At 50.0% G+C, this 12,671-nt stretch overlaps 1 protein-coding gene across 2 annotated transcripts in view; it reads right to left on the bottom strand.

Annotated features, from left to right (window-relative positions):
* Positions 1 to 12,671, bottom strand: part of LOC100859173 (probable G-protein coupled receptor 83-like) — a 14,404-nt gene extending 1,733 nt beyond the window's left edge. Inside the window, exons 1-7 of one of the 2 annotated variants that reach the window (XM_046940646.1) lie at positions 12,403 to 12,671; positions 11,754 to 11,825; positions 11,329 to 11,434; positions 10,180 to 11,001; positions 9,305 to 9,430; positions 8,051 to 8,184; positions 4,858 to 5,511 (exon numbers count right to left, since the gene is read on the bottom strand). In XM_046940646.1, the coding sequence (XP_046796602.1) occupies positions 4,917 to 5,511; positions 8,051 to 8,184; positions 9,305 to 9,430; positions 10,180 to 10,476 (1,152 nt within the window). In that variant the 5' untranslated portion in view covers positions 10,477 to 11,001; positions 11,329 to 11,434; positions 11,754 to 11,825; positions 12,403 to 12,671 and the 3' untranslated portion in view covers positions 4,858 to 4,916. The remainder of the gene's footprint in view (positions 1 to 4,857; positions 5,512 to 8,050; positions 8,185 to 9,304; positions 9,431 to 10,179; positions 11,002 to 11,328; positions 11,435 to 11,753; positions 11,826 to 12,402) is intronic. The other variant, XM_046940645.1, reaches the window with a different exon arrangement.

Here is a 12,671-nt window from a genome sequence, read left to right as displayed (position 1 = left end):
AGGTACAGTCCTTCAGCTCCTGGCCAGAAATACTGCATGTAGGCAGCAGGTGTGCAATGAACATTGCCCATCTCTCAGTGCCAGGAGGGGAAATGTGATGGTGTCTGAGGGCTTTGGCTGCTGGGGACCAAAGGGCTCGGTGTTCATTAGCAACCCAGTCCCATCTGTCACTGAGATGTCTGAACAACCAATCTGTATTCATGGTCTTTACCAGCCATGTTAGCCAGCACCATTCAACCAAAGGACAAACATGATGTCTCCACATTATGCCCTGCAAACTGTGAAAGACAGCAGAATATTACATTTCAGTATGTAAAAGACAACTTAATGCCGTTCAACACAATGCTTTTTAATATAACACAAGAAAATCTTATGAAAATCTTATTTTCAAATCGACTTTAGCTCCAGGTTTGCTAAAATTTACCCTCGAGCTTCAGAAGGGGAATAACCTGCAGCAGAAATCTGCACACGGACAGGCTGCTCTGTGTGCTGTGCAGCCCCCGAGGTGGGGGAGAGCAGTGGCAGCACCTGTGCACCTCTCTTTCCAACCAATTAGAAACACAAGTCACAGAACTTTGCAGATGTGAAGCTGTCAGCAATCATCTTGAAAATCACTGCACTTCTTTCAGCTCCAAGCACTCAGCTGAGCTCCTGCCTGAGTGAAACGCTCCCTCTGAGAACACCTGAGGGTGGGTGGATGTGGTGTGGGCTGCTGTGTGCACAGCGACAGCTGCAGTATATCAGAGAGAGGGGAGGAGAAGGTGCAAGCTTCCAGACACTACAACAATATTAACTGCAGCTCAATGAGCAGGAATTCCGTTTATGTGGATGCTCCAATTGTTCATTTTGGTTTCCCATAAAGCAATTGTTTCTCTCCCCAGCAGACAAATTAGATGGTCCATCAATCCAATTTTATAAGTCGATTCATCTGTTCTTATCTGCTGAGGAGACTTTTTTTACATGGGCTGTGACAGGAACAAAAGTCTCTTTGAGTGGCAGACTCCTGCGTGGTAGGACCAGGCCCTCGGTTCCTGCAGGACTCGGCCCGTTGAGTTTTCACTTTTACACTTCTCTCCCTCACTCTGGTAGGCGACAGCCACTCTTCACAGCTCACTGTGGGCAGAGGGGCACTGCAGGCTCCTGGCTGAACAGGTAACATGAGCCATGCCTGGCTCAGGGGCACACACCTGCATTATATGGGCTAACGTGTTATCTTAACCTCAGGCAGCAAAGGAGAAATCACTGCCAGGGAGTGGGACAGTGGGACACAAAGTGCAACTGCTTGGTCTGTAGGGAGACCTCGCAGTCCCAAGGAGTCTCTCCATGCTGCCCCCAGACTCCCACACACTGCAATGATCAGGAGCAGCTCCTACCTGCCCCATCCGTCAGCTCATGGCAATGGAACAGAACAGGCACTGGCACAGCTGTGTGCACTGAGCTGTGGGGCTGGCAGGGAACAGTGAGGGCCTTGGGGGCACTGGGAAATGGGCCTCAGAGCAGCATAGGGACATGCACAGATCTGGGGTTACCACCGAGCACTGGTGGGGCTCTAAAATTCTGAATCAAACCCAGAGCTGGCTGCAGTGTTACGCTTTGCATAAAACCCAGCCCTCATCCCTCTGGTACTCCTGCCCAGGCCTCACCCAAAGCCAGGCAGATCAGAGGCATTGCTCTCCCAACCACAGTGCAGGAGGCAATAGCTGGAGGGAGATGGGCATTAGTTTTGGTCAGTGAGAGGGCAGAGCTGTGCCCTGCAGGAGCAGAGAGCCACCCCTTCTGCACCCACCTGAGTTCTGTTCACCATTTCCCAGGTATTCCTTCTGGGTGCACGCTTTGCGCCCAAACTGCTCCTGTAAGGCATGGGGGTTCTCCTCCCTCTCCTTTCTCAGACTGAGGATGGACAAAGCTGCTGGTTTCATAGCAGTGCAAGTGGACAGACAGCCCTGGTACTGACCCAGCCATGTTCCCACCTGCCAGGGCTTGATCCACACCCTCCAAACAGACCCAGGGTGCTGTTTTCTACCTGGAGATCTAACTGCTAATAGTTCTGCCCTGCTTCTCCTTCCTGAGCTAATCTTATGACTCACTGTGCATTTCTTTCTGCCTTGTTTTACTAATCTGCTTGGCATTTGGTGGTTTCTTTGTTCATTATGCAGCGGGGCCGCATAAGGGATTTGCCTCTGGAATTCAGGTATCCTCCATGCTGTGCTGTTATCGCCTGTTTTATGCTACAGCTCTGCTGTAGGCAGTTGGATTCATCTGGCATGAGCTAACGCGAGCAACGCAGGGCTGTGAATCACTCAGACATTGCTGCTGGATCTCTGCACGCCATCTGTGCTCAGGCAGTTTCTCTGCAGCAGATTTCTATAAGGTGGTTCCCACCCACACACAGCATCTGAAGACAAAGCAGTGACGGCAGCACATCAGCATCCATTTACCTGCTAGGCTGGCTCCAACCTTGACTGGTTTTAGCCACTGCAGGAGTTCTTACGTTGTCTGTTGCAGGCCTCAGCCAGGAGAGCCCTCCAAGTTTTGCCGCCCTCCAATTGTTGCCACAAGCCCTGTACCTGCAGCACAGCAGACATGACCTCCTGTCCTGCAGTCACTGTGCCCTTCAGACAAACAATTCCACTCAGCCTCCTTCTTCATGTAATGGAATCATAGAATGGCTTGGGTTGAAAAGGACCACAGTGACCATCTAGTTTCAACCCCCTACTATGTGCAGGGTTGCCAACCACTAGACCAGGCTGCCATGCATCCCATCCTCTGCTTGCAAGCTGCTGAGTGAGTGCTGTCATGCTGGGGCATCCCCAGGCAATATGGGGTCCCTGGGCAATGGGCTGTGAGGCTCTGAATTTCAATCAGGCATTGGTAGTCACCAGCCCAGATAGCAAAGTCCTTACAGAGCTGCAGTACAGTGAGCTCCTACACCATGTCCATTTAGGGGAGAAAAGCTCAGCAATTCAGACATGTTACAATTTACAGATCTAGGGAAAAAGGCTCAGTTACTCCTCACAGCAAGAGACAGTCATGTGCATGGCAGGGGACTGGCAAGAGACCAAGACATGAGCTGAGACCTGCTGCTTGGACTGAGATCTTCAATTCCTCCAGAGAAAGATCACGAAGCCATTTAAAGAAAGGAAAGACAAAAGAGAACACTAATAAATCTCACAGATGGACTCAGGACAAGCTTCACATCTTCCTCTGACACTCCTGATGCCTGCATGGCTGACAGTGGTGCCAGCACCAGGCAGGGCTCCGGGGCTGCTGGCTGCTGCTGGGCTCTGTCCGAGGGACTGCAGCCTCAGTGCTGAATACCCAATACTGAAAACCTCTGCCCATCTGTCCTGCACTACAAAACAGCCTCAGGGTGTTATCCAGTCCTGGGGTCAGCTCATACTCCAGAATTAGCCTGCAGCACAGCCGATTTCGTTTCAGAATTACAGTGAGAGCCATAGCTTAATACTTCTCACGGAGTGTATCAGAGTTCCTATTGTTGCCATGGTTATTTCATCGAAGCCTGAGCTATAACTTGAACACTGAAATAAATGAGTATCAGAATCAGCTGAATAGCCCTGAGCAGCAAACACCACTGTGGGTTGCTAACTGAGCCCTTGCCTGCTCATTACCTGATGGAGGCTGTTCTCAAGTTTCACTTAACACCACTGCTAGAGCAGTAGGTACCTTTTATTTCACTTGTCACCTGGCCTGAATCCCATTACCTCCTGACAAATAGTGAGATTAAACCTTATTTTCTTATGGGCTCCTTCAAGACTGTACTGGAGAAGCTTAGCAGCCTTCTACAGATGGAGCAACCCCTCACCCAAGCAGGACCTGGAGAGGTACAGGCAGCAATGGCCCCTGTAGCCACCGTGCAGCTTCTGAGGAGCAGTGTGATGGGAAGGGCCATCACTGCCAGGCAGGAGCACTGCTTCTCAGTGCCCATCTGGTCCACACTGCAAGTGAAATCACACAGCAAATCTGGTTTCTATCTGCCTTGATATCTTTTGTCCTCATCTCTCCCTATTTTTTTCTTGTTTTTTTTTTCTCCCTCTTTCCTTTATTGTCTTTTCTCCATTTGCCTCCCAAGTACAGCTAAATTAAACTATTTTTCTCAAAACTGCAGAAAACCTCCCCTTTAACCATGAAGCAACTGAATTGAATCAATGAATCTCCTTCACAACAATTGGTAATTATCTAGAATTATTTAATTCTCCAGCTGGTGAATACTACAGCCCTGATGAATTATTTTGTGGCCTTTAACTCAGTGCCTATGTAGGTTTATTTAATGAATTCATGTATTTACAACAAAAATTAAAATAAATTCTCCATGAACCAAATGACACAAGGTCTGACATAAAGTACAGCTCCAGCCCCAGAGCAGTGCAGTGCTCTGGGCTGGGACCAGAGCAGGAGGAGCAGCAGGACTCAGAGTGACAACCACTGCTGACTTCCCCTTACCCTGCTGTGATACTATAATGCAATAATAGCAGGGTAGCAAACTTTGGCTGAAGCAAATGAGGATAAGCCCAAATGCAGCAGCCCTGGAAACAAAAAATCAGAGGAAAAAAGCTTCTTACCTTTAGAAGACCTCAGGTACACAGGAATCTCCAGAGAGATACCCTCAGCTCCACTGCCAACCCTTAAATGAGGGCTGGGAAGGGGTGGATCCTGGCTCTAGCCCTTTCATCACTCAGGTACATTGCATACACCTGAGCTCCCCTGGGTTGGACCAACCTTCCCACCAGGTGCTCCATCACTGCTTCAAGCCCTGACTTAGCATTTCTGCTACACATGCATTCTGCTGGGAGGCTTTAGTATGAGTTATCTGGGGGAATCCCTATGGATAAGGCTCACCTGGCTGTGAAGATCCTTCCTTCAGATGCATGCTAAACTCCATCCATTGTTGCCCTTGCTCACAGGTCAGTGTTGGCCATCGGGATGAGCACAGTGGAGCAAATGCTGTCTGATGAGTGCCCCTTCACGCATCCTGCTTGCTCCCCCCAGGCCTCACGACAGGACACAGCCATGGGTGGCTGCGCGGTGCCCCGGGGCTGGGGTGTGTGCTGACACATGCACAGGAGGGCTCTGAGCTCTGCACGGAAGCTCTCATTCAGCCAGCAGTAAATGAAAGGGTTGTAGCAGGTGCTGCTCATGGCAAACCAGTGAAGGGCAAAGTAGAGCGAGTTCTTGGTCTTGATGCCCAGGCTGGAGATGAGCACTACGTAACAATTGAGTGGAAACCAGCAGACAGCAAAGACCACCACAACCAGCACCAGCATCTTGATGCTTTTCTTCTTGTTCCTGTGGTGGGTGATGTACTGCTGTGTGGTGACATCACCAATGGCGTTGCGCAGCCACAGCTTCTTGGCCAGGCGTGTGTAGGTGGCAGTGATGACGAGCAGAGGCAGCAGGTACAGGAGCAGGAAGGTGGACAGGTCCAGGTACTTCCAGACCAGCTCCGCAGGCTCAGGGAAATCCGGGAGGCACAGACTCCGTACGGTGGCTTCCCTTGAAAACAAAGAAGTGTATGGGTTACATGTGGCCACGGCTGTGCAGATGGGTGCTGCTGATTTGGCAAAACATGGTGAGGTTTTTGCAGCCCCATAGACACAGCCTCATGTGGTGCCAACAGAGGAGGAGCAGATATTGTTCATCTCAACTGATAAGGGCCAATCAGAGCTGTTCCCCTGAAAACCCTCTCCTCGTGCCCATCACCCTGAGACTTACGCTCATTACTGAGCACTGTTACTGCCTTCTGCCCTAAGTTACTTTGTTGCCCAAAAAACAATCTGAGAAGGACAGCGCAGAATTTCCTCTTGGAAGCTGCAGCAGATTTTAATTGAATGAGACCCTCACATCCCCTTAACATGGTAAAAAGTTGCTCCTGAGGGCCCCCCCCCCCCTCCCTTTTTTTTTTTTTTTGTAACTTAAACTCAGCAGTTTAACTTCTAGTGGCTAAATAACAAGACAAAACAAGGAAGTTCATATCTGACATTAATTAAGCACAACTCATCCATCCAATTCAGCACAACAGATCCATGCTCTGTTGGCACTCCTCGCTGCACCCCCACACCACAGAGAACTGAGTGTTCCTGCATACATTGGAAACAAAAATGCATTAAGAGGAAGGGGCACTCACAGATCCATTTACTGGCTATGTTTTCTCCTTTTACCCTGTTGTCCCCTGCCTCTTTTCTCTTGTTCCACTTCACCCTTCTCAAACCCTGTTCTCCATCCACTTGTTAGCCTCCATCAAGCTGAACTATTGATTACTATCTGTAATATCCTGTTCTCAGTCCTCAGTGTTGGCTTTTGTGCCACAAATAGAAGATTGCCTAGAAATGGGCAGCAGTGAACACACATGCCGCAAGAGATGACGGAGGGCAAAGCAGGGCACAGCAAACCCAAGAACATAAGAATGTGGAGGACATGAGGACGTGGAGGACCCAAGGCCACTCAGCAGGACACACAGCCACACTCCCATGGGCAGCACAGGGAGGCCACACGCCCACCGTGGCTCTGGGCACAGCTCTGAGCACGGCTGCAGCCTGGCTCCTGTCCCAGGGAAGCAGCTCCTGCTGCTGTCAGCTCCCAGCCCTGGGATCTATTGCGGGTGACATTACCACCAGCATTTTTACTGAATGGAAAACAGCAATGAAAATAACGTGTCCTGGAAGTCCTTATATTGCCAACTGCCTTGTGCCAACTCAAGGCTGGGTTTCCTCTAGGCACACTGGAGGACGAGCACTGACAGGTGCAGTGAAAGAGATAGTGGCATTTGTTCATTCATAAGCAATTTGTTGGGTAATAGCCTGAGCACAGCTGCAGAGCAGTGCAGGCACTAGAGTAACCCAGCACTGTTTACAATGTCTGAAAGCTGAAGATCTCATATCCCCCTGTAGGACACCTCTTGGGCACATAAATCACAGCACAAGCAAGGAGGTGCTGTGGAAGCCCACTCTGCACTCCTGTTTGTGTAACCCATCCACAACCTCTATAAAAAGCCATGCAAGGAGGTGAATGGGCCCTTGCTGTGCAGATAGGAGCAGCTGTGCTGCAGGAACACATTCCGAGCTATGAATGCCCTCATCAGACAGCATGCAGAGGAGAAGATAACAGTTTGGGTTTTGTTTCAGAGCAGAACCTTTACTTCCCCCCCCGTACTTCGGAAGCCTTCAGGTGGGCGTGAAGTTCCACTTCCCCTCCTTTCAGTAAGTTTTTGTTATGTTCAGCCCAGCAAGGAGCATCCTGTGCTGCCAGGCAAGCGCAGCAGCACACCCAGACCTCCCGTCCCTGCTGCAGCACTGCTCTGCTCATCAGCCCTTCCCTGCAAGAAGAGAAGTGGTGTTTCTCTTCTGCTTCTCCAGTTTACGTAACACCATGCAGAGCAGCCTCCTGCTTTGAGGAAGGCTGTCTTGCTGCACAAATCCAGAGAGATAAACGCAAAGGAGCCACAATGCATGAATCAGCACATCAAGTTGGGGTTCATGGCCCAGCTGACTCAGAGGCAGCCCTACCCACCCCCCCCCGCCTTTCCTGCACTGTACAAGTACAGATGTAGTACAGATGTTTACATGATGTGGTTTATTTTCTTTCTCTTCCAAACCACAGCACCTGCTCTCTGTTTCCTCCCTACCTGGGCACGGGGCCACACAGACATGGTCTTTCTGGGACTACTGAGCTGACTGCGTGCTAGAAGGGATAAGGAACAGCCCCTGGGAGAAGCCAGCCTCCCTTCCACAAACCCACCAGGCACAGGGAGCCATGGAGTGCTATGCTGCCCTGCAGTGCAGCTGTGCTGAGTCCCCTCACGCAGATCTCCTCCTGGGAAAGGATGAAAACAAAGCAAGGTCCCACACTCCCGTGCACACTGCTGTGAGCCGAGCAGCTTTTCACTGCAGCCAAGCCTCTGCCATAGGAGATGAGATTTCATTGACACACACAGATTCCCACTGATGGCATCGAGTGCTGCAATGTCTCTCCACAGCTGGGACCCCTCCATCCCCCCACCTACGAGCAGAAGGGCTCAGAGCCAGGAGGAGCTCACCTATAGTTGTACTGGAAGAGCTTCTGGTAGACAGCATGGGGCAGGGAGAAGCAGGCAGCCAGCAGCCAGATCACAGCAATGCTCACAGCTCCTTTTGTCAGAGACATCCTTTGCTTGAGTGGGTTCAGAATAACCTATAACACAGACTGTACAAAGGTTCTTGTCTCTCATAAAAGAGAACTCCCTCCACCAATGCACACAGCAGAGGTTTTGTTTTCATTTTGTTTTTTTAAAACATGATTTAATGCTATTTAGAAAATAACAGCCGTGATTATGGGAAAGTCCTGCTTATCAGAGTGACCTAGAAAATGGGGATTAACTTCTCAGTCTGCTCAGAAGTGTTTTTAGATAATCTTCTCTATTTCTTTTCTTTAACCTGTGTAACATTAAGTGAAAAAAAGAATGATTCTACGCAAATTTCTTCACTTCTGGTATGTTCTTTCTCTCAGTATGGATTATGCAATGAAATGTGATTTGTTGGAGCTGAGCCCCCCCGCCCCTCTGGAGGCATCAGCTTTCATGAAACTTCAGGTTAGATGAAAAGATTTTAGGAGCTTATAGAAGCTCGGAATATGAAGAACCCTGCCTTGGTGGATAGACAGCAGAGGAAAGGAGGGTGTGTGCCCAATACAAGAACATGACCTGGTCTACCTTTTTTCCTTCCTCCTCTTGCTATACGTGGAGTGCTCAGTGCAGTAGGCCGCTGATGCAGCCTGGCTGCAAGCAGTGATACACAACATCTTCTCACAGCTCCAACATGTGCTCCACTATTCCCACAGCAGCCCCTCACCCTGCTGCTCCCCTTCACGCTGCTCCAGCATCAGTCCTGCAGTGACACTTCACTAACTGGAATTGCTTTTTACTGATGCAGTGTGCTGAAAACTGCTGCCACCTCAAAGCACCCTGCAGCTCGGTGGTGCAGCAAACAGCCATTGTTGTTTGAGAAGAACAGAAAAAGCAGGCAACCAGGTCAGAATTTAAGGTCAGGATGTTAGATGTGTTTTAGGGGTTTGAGTTAGAAGGCTGAAAAGCTTGAAAACATCCCGTGCATAGCTGAACCACTGCTTTGCATTTGACAGTGGTCTGCTGCCTTTCAAGGCCCCCACTACAAAGAAAACCACTCACACCTATTAGCTGTGCCATACTTTAAGGCCAAGCTGGGCCTGCTTGGACCACCACAAACACATGGCTCAGCTGGCATCAAAGGGGCTTGGGAGGAGCTCTGCAATAAGGTGCAGGAGAGCAGGGCCTCACCTGGTGCCTGTCCAGGGCGATGGCTGTCAGGGTGAGTGTGGAGACGTGTAGCGAGCAGTACTGCACAAAGCGGCTGACATGGCACATCACCTTCCCAAAGATCCATGTGCTGTTCACAAACCGAACCTGAGGGGAAAACAAAAGTCATCAGCAAGCAAACCCACAGGGAACACCTCAGGCTGCACCTGAGCTTGCTGCTGCCCTTTGGCTGCTGGGCAGCTCCACCCAAAATCCCCAAACCAACAACGTGGGATGTTGGAACACCTTCACATAAGGGCTTATAAGCTTAAAATATTGAGTTAAAAAGAGTAGTGCTGTTGCAGTCCTCCCAGCTTATTCATATAAACAACATTTACAAACAGCAGTAATTACTTTTTGATTATACCAGTAATTGTATTTGGACAGAGCAGTCCATGCCTTGCTCCTGTACCACTCCCTGCACATCTGGAGAGCTTGCACTGAAGTCTTTACCCAGATGCTCACAGTGAAGGACTCGGCTGCTCTATTCCAGCTATGACCAGCAGCCACATTGCTTTGAACCCTGGGATTTAAGTTTGACTTCGCAGTCCTGCTGCACGCATGTTAATGGCACCAACACACCCAGACACCTACTCTGCAATCCCCGAGCAGCTCTCCTGATCTGTGGCAGTTTGTCAGCACACCTGGAGAGACTTGAGAGTCCTTTAGGAAATACAGAACCTAACAGAGCCAAGGGAGCCCACAGTTTGCTGGATGTTGCTTCACCTTGATGGCATAGCCATCCATTAGGCTCGGCTGTGTTTGCTCCATGCCTCAGTTCTAGACAGCAACCACTGTGCTGTGTATTTCTGGGGCAAGTGCCCCTGGCCAACGGGACTGCCCTGTGTGCCACTTACCAGAGTGAAGGGTGTGTTGAGCAGCGTGATCATGATGTCAGACACCGCCAGGTTGACAATGAACAGGCTGGTGGCCGAGTGCATCCTCTTGCTCTTCAGCACCACGTGGCACACCAGCATGTTCCCAAAGAGAGACATGATGATAATCACTGAGTATGCCACAATCAGGAGAGCCTTCACAATTGGTTTCTGGGATTCCAGCTCATATCGAGCCAGCTCTGCAAACTTCTCCCACTCCACAATGCAGCTGTCTGTCCAGTTAAAGGTGGTCCTGTTGGTTGCTTGATGGATGGACATGAGTTTGGTCAAGGAATAGTAATGGCCAAACTCCTCAAGAAAATCTGGTATCTGTGCCTGATGGGATGGAATCAGCACATGAGGCGTGGAGGGTGAACTGAGATCATCACTCAGCAGGGCATCACAGCGCTGCTGACACAGCAGTGATCCACCAGTTGCAGCTGCACAGCTCTCTGGGAAGCTGGTGAAGATGCAGCTGGAACTGCGAGCAATGCCTGTAGGTGCACAGCCTCTAAGGTGTAATGGGCTCCCCAGGAGCAGCACCCGGGAGCATTTACAGCAGACTTCAGAACAGGGCCGGTTTGGGAATGTGCACTCTCAATTCCTTCACATACCAGGAGCTGCAGTAGCTCCACAGCTGGACTGGAGAAATTAACACTGAACACATGCAGGAAAAGCTCAGATGGGCATTTGTCAGTTTGTTTTAATTCATTCTCAGATGAGTGCACTTTTTCCTCCAACATTCAGGGAAGATGTTCTGGTGCTGCTCTCATCCCGTACTTCAAAACGGTTGTTTCTTTTCTGCTGAAAGAGGAAACAAATCCATTTAGGGTATCATTTTTGATAGCATAGGTAACTGTCATATGCATCCAACCCCAGCAATTATCCTAAAGTTGTTCAGACCTTGAAAAATGACATTAGAAGTTGACTTCAGTTTATCTCGTATTCTTCTCTTCCAAGAAAACACCGACACACTGTTCAGTTTCATTTCCAGTGAGAAAATGATCTATCCAGCAAAGGCAACACTCAGCAGTAAAGAGGCACACAGGTCAGAAAATGCCCTCACAGCACATGCAAACCAGCACAGAGCATCAGAAAACTCAGTAGGCATAAAAATCACTACTTACTCACCTCTCAACCTTCTTTTCCTGTTTGTAGATATTCCCGGTGACTTCAGATTGATCTATTGGTGTTAGGTGGAACTTAAGAAGCACTCACACCATTACTTCCAGCTACACTGCACACAGGAGGAGAAAGTTGTTTGGAAAGCATCAAGATTTCAGTAATGAAGTGCTTTGTTTTGTGTATGCCCCGTGGCTGTGTGCTCAAATCAGTGGACCTCATATGGAGGAGGGGATTAAAAAGAAGCACTCTCAGAGCTGTAGGAACTCCCCAAGATGTCAGGAGGCACCAGTGCTCACCCAGCAAGGCGAACATCCAGAACTGCACTGCTTGGGCAGATGCCCACTGGGGCACTGAAGGACCCACACCAAGGCCCCTGTGCTATCACATTAAGAAGCTGATCCAGCTGAAAATCATGTAAGTGGTATTCTCACCTGGCTCATCTCAGCAGCTGACCTGGCCTCCTCATGACTTATTTCTCCCAAGGGAGGCTCAGGAAGAAATGGCTGAGGGGAATGGGAGATCTTAATGAGATGATGGAGCTGCAACCTGATTTTCCAGCATAGAATTTCTCCTTGGATATTTCTGTATCAGTCAAACATTGTTGAAGCAATTGTTGGAGCTCAGCACTGCTTGCAGCCTCAGGCAGAGCACAGGTGCAGCAGGGACAGCATCCTGCTTTCCTGGGAAGGAGCATGCACTCTGCACCACAGTTTAATGCAATAAGAGCTCAGCTTTCAGCTTTATAACTCCATGTGACCTGAAGGATCAGAGAGGGAAAGCCCACCCAGCTCAACCTTTCCCTGCCCTTCTGCCCCAGGTGCCAGCAGGCAGCCGCAGTACCCACAGCTCCAACTCAGCCCTTCGTGTTGTGGAGGTGCTCACCTTTCATTGTAAAGAATTTAAAGACACCTCTCCAACAACCGTCTATCAACTGATCCGAACTCCAAACACAAATCAACACTTCACTCACTGAACCAAACAAACCTTTAGAGAAGAGCACACAGCTCACAAGCGCGAGCTGAATACAATCTCCTAACAACCACCAGATAACGGAAGGAAAATAAACTCCCCATCACTTACCGGCTGTGCCGCCGCCAGCACTCCGGCTCGGACCTCCCTGGGCTCGGAGCTCCGCCGGACCTGCACAGCGCGGAGCCGCCCGCACCCCACACGTGCAGTGCGGGGGCGGCACCACGTCGAGCTCCGCGCCCCGCAGAGCTGCTTTGGCTTCAGTGGAGATCGGCGCTGGAGGCAGATCCCGATGACACGCTCTATGCCGGGCTGTCGGAGCCCGACGGGGAGCGCGATTCATCTGCGGGTGTGCGTGAGGTTAATGAGAAAGCAGCGCC

This window comes from Gallus gallus, chromosome 4 (assembly GCF_016699485.2).
Source record: "Gallus gallus isolate bGalGal1 chromosome 4, bGalGal1.mat.broiler.GRCg7b, whole genome shotgun sequence".
Taxonomy (NCBI): domain Eukaryota; kingdom Metazoa; phylum Chordata; class Aves; order Galliformes; family Phasianidae; genus Gallus; species Gallus gallus.
Note: the sequence above shows the minus strand (reverse complement) of the source record. Positions and strands in the feature narration are given on the sequence as shown.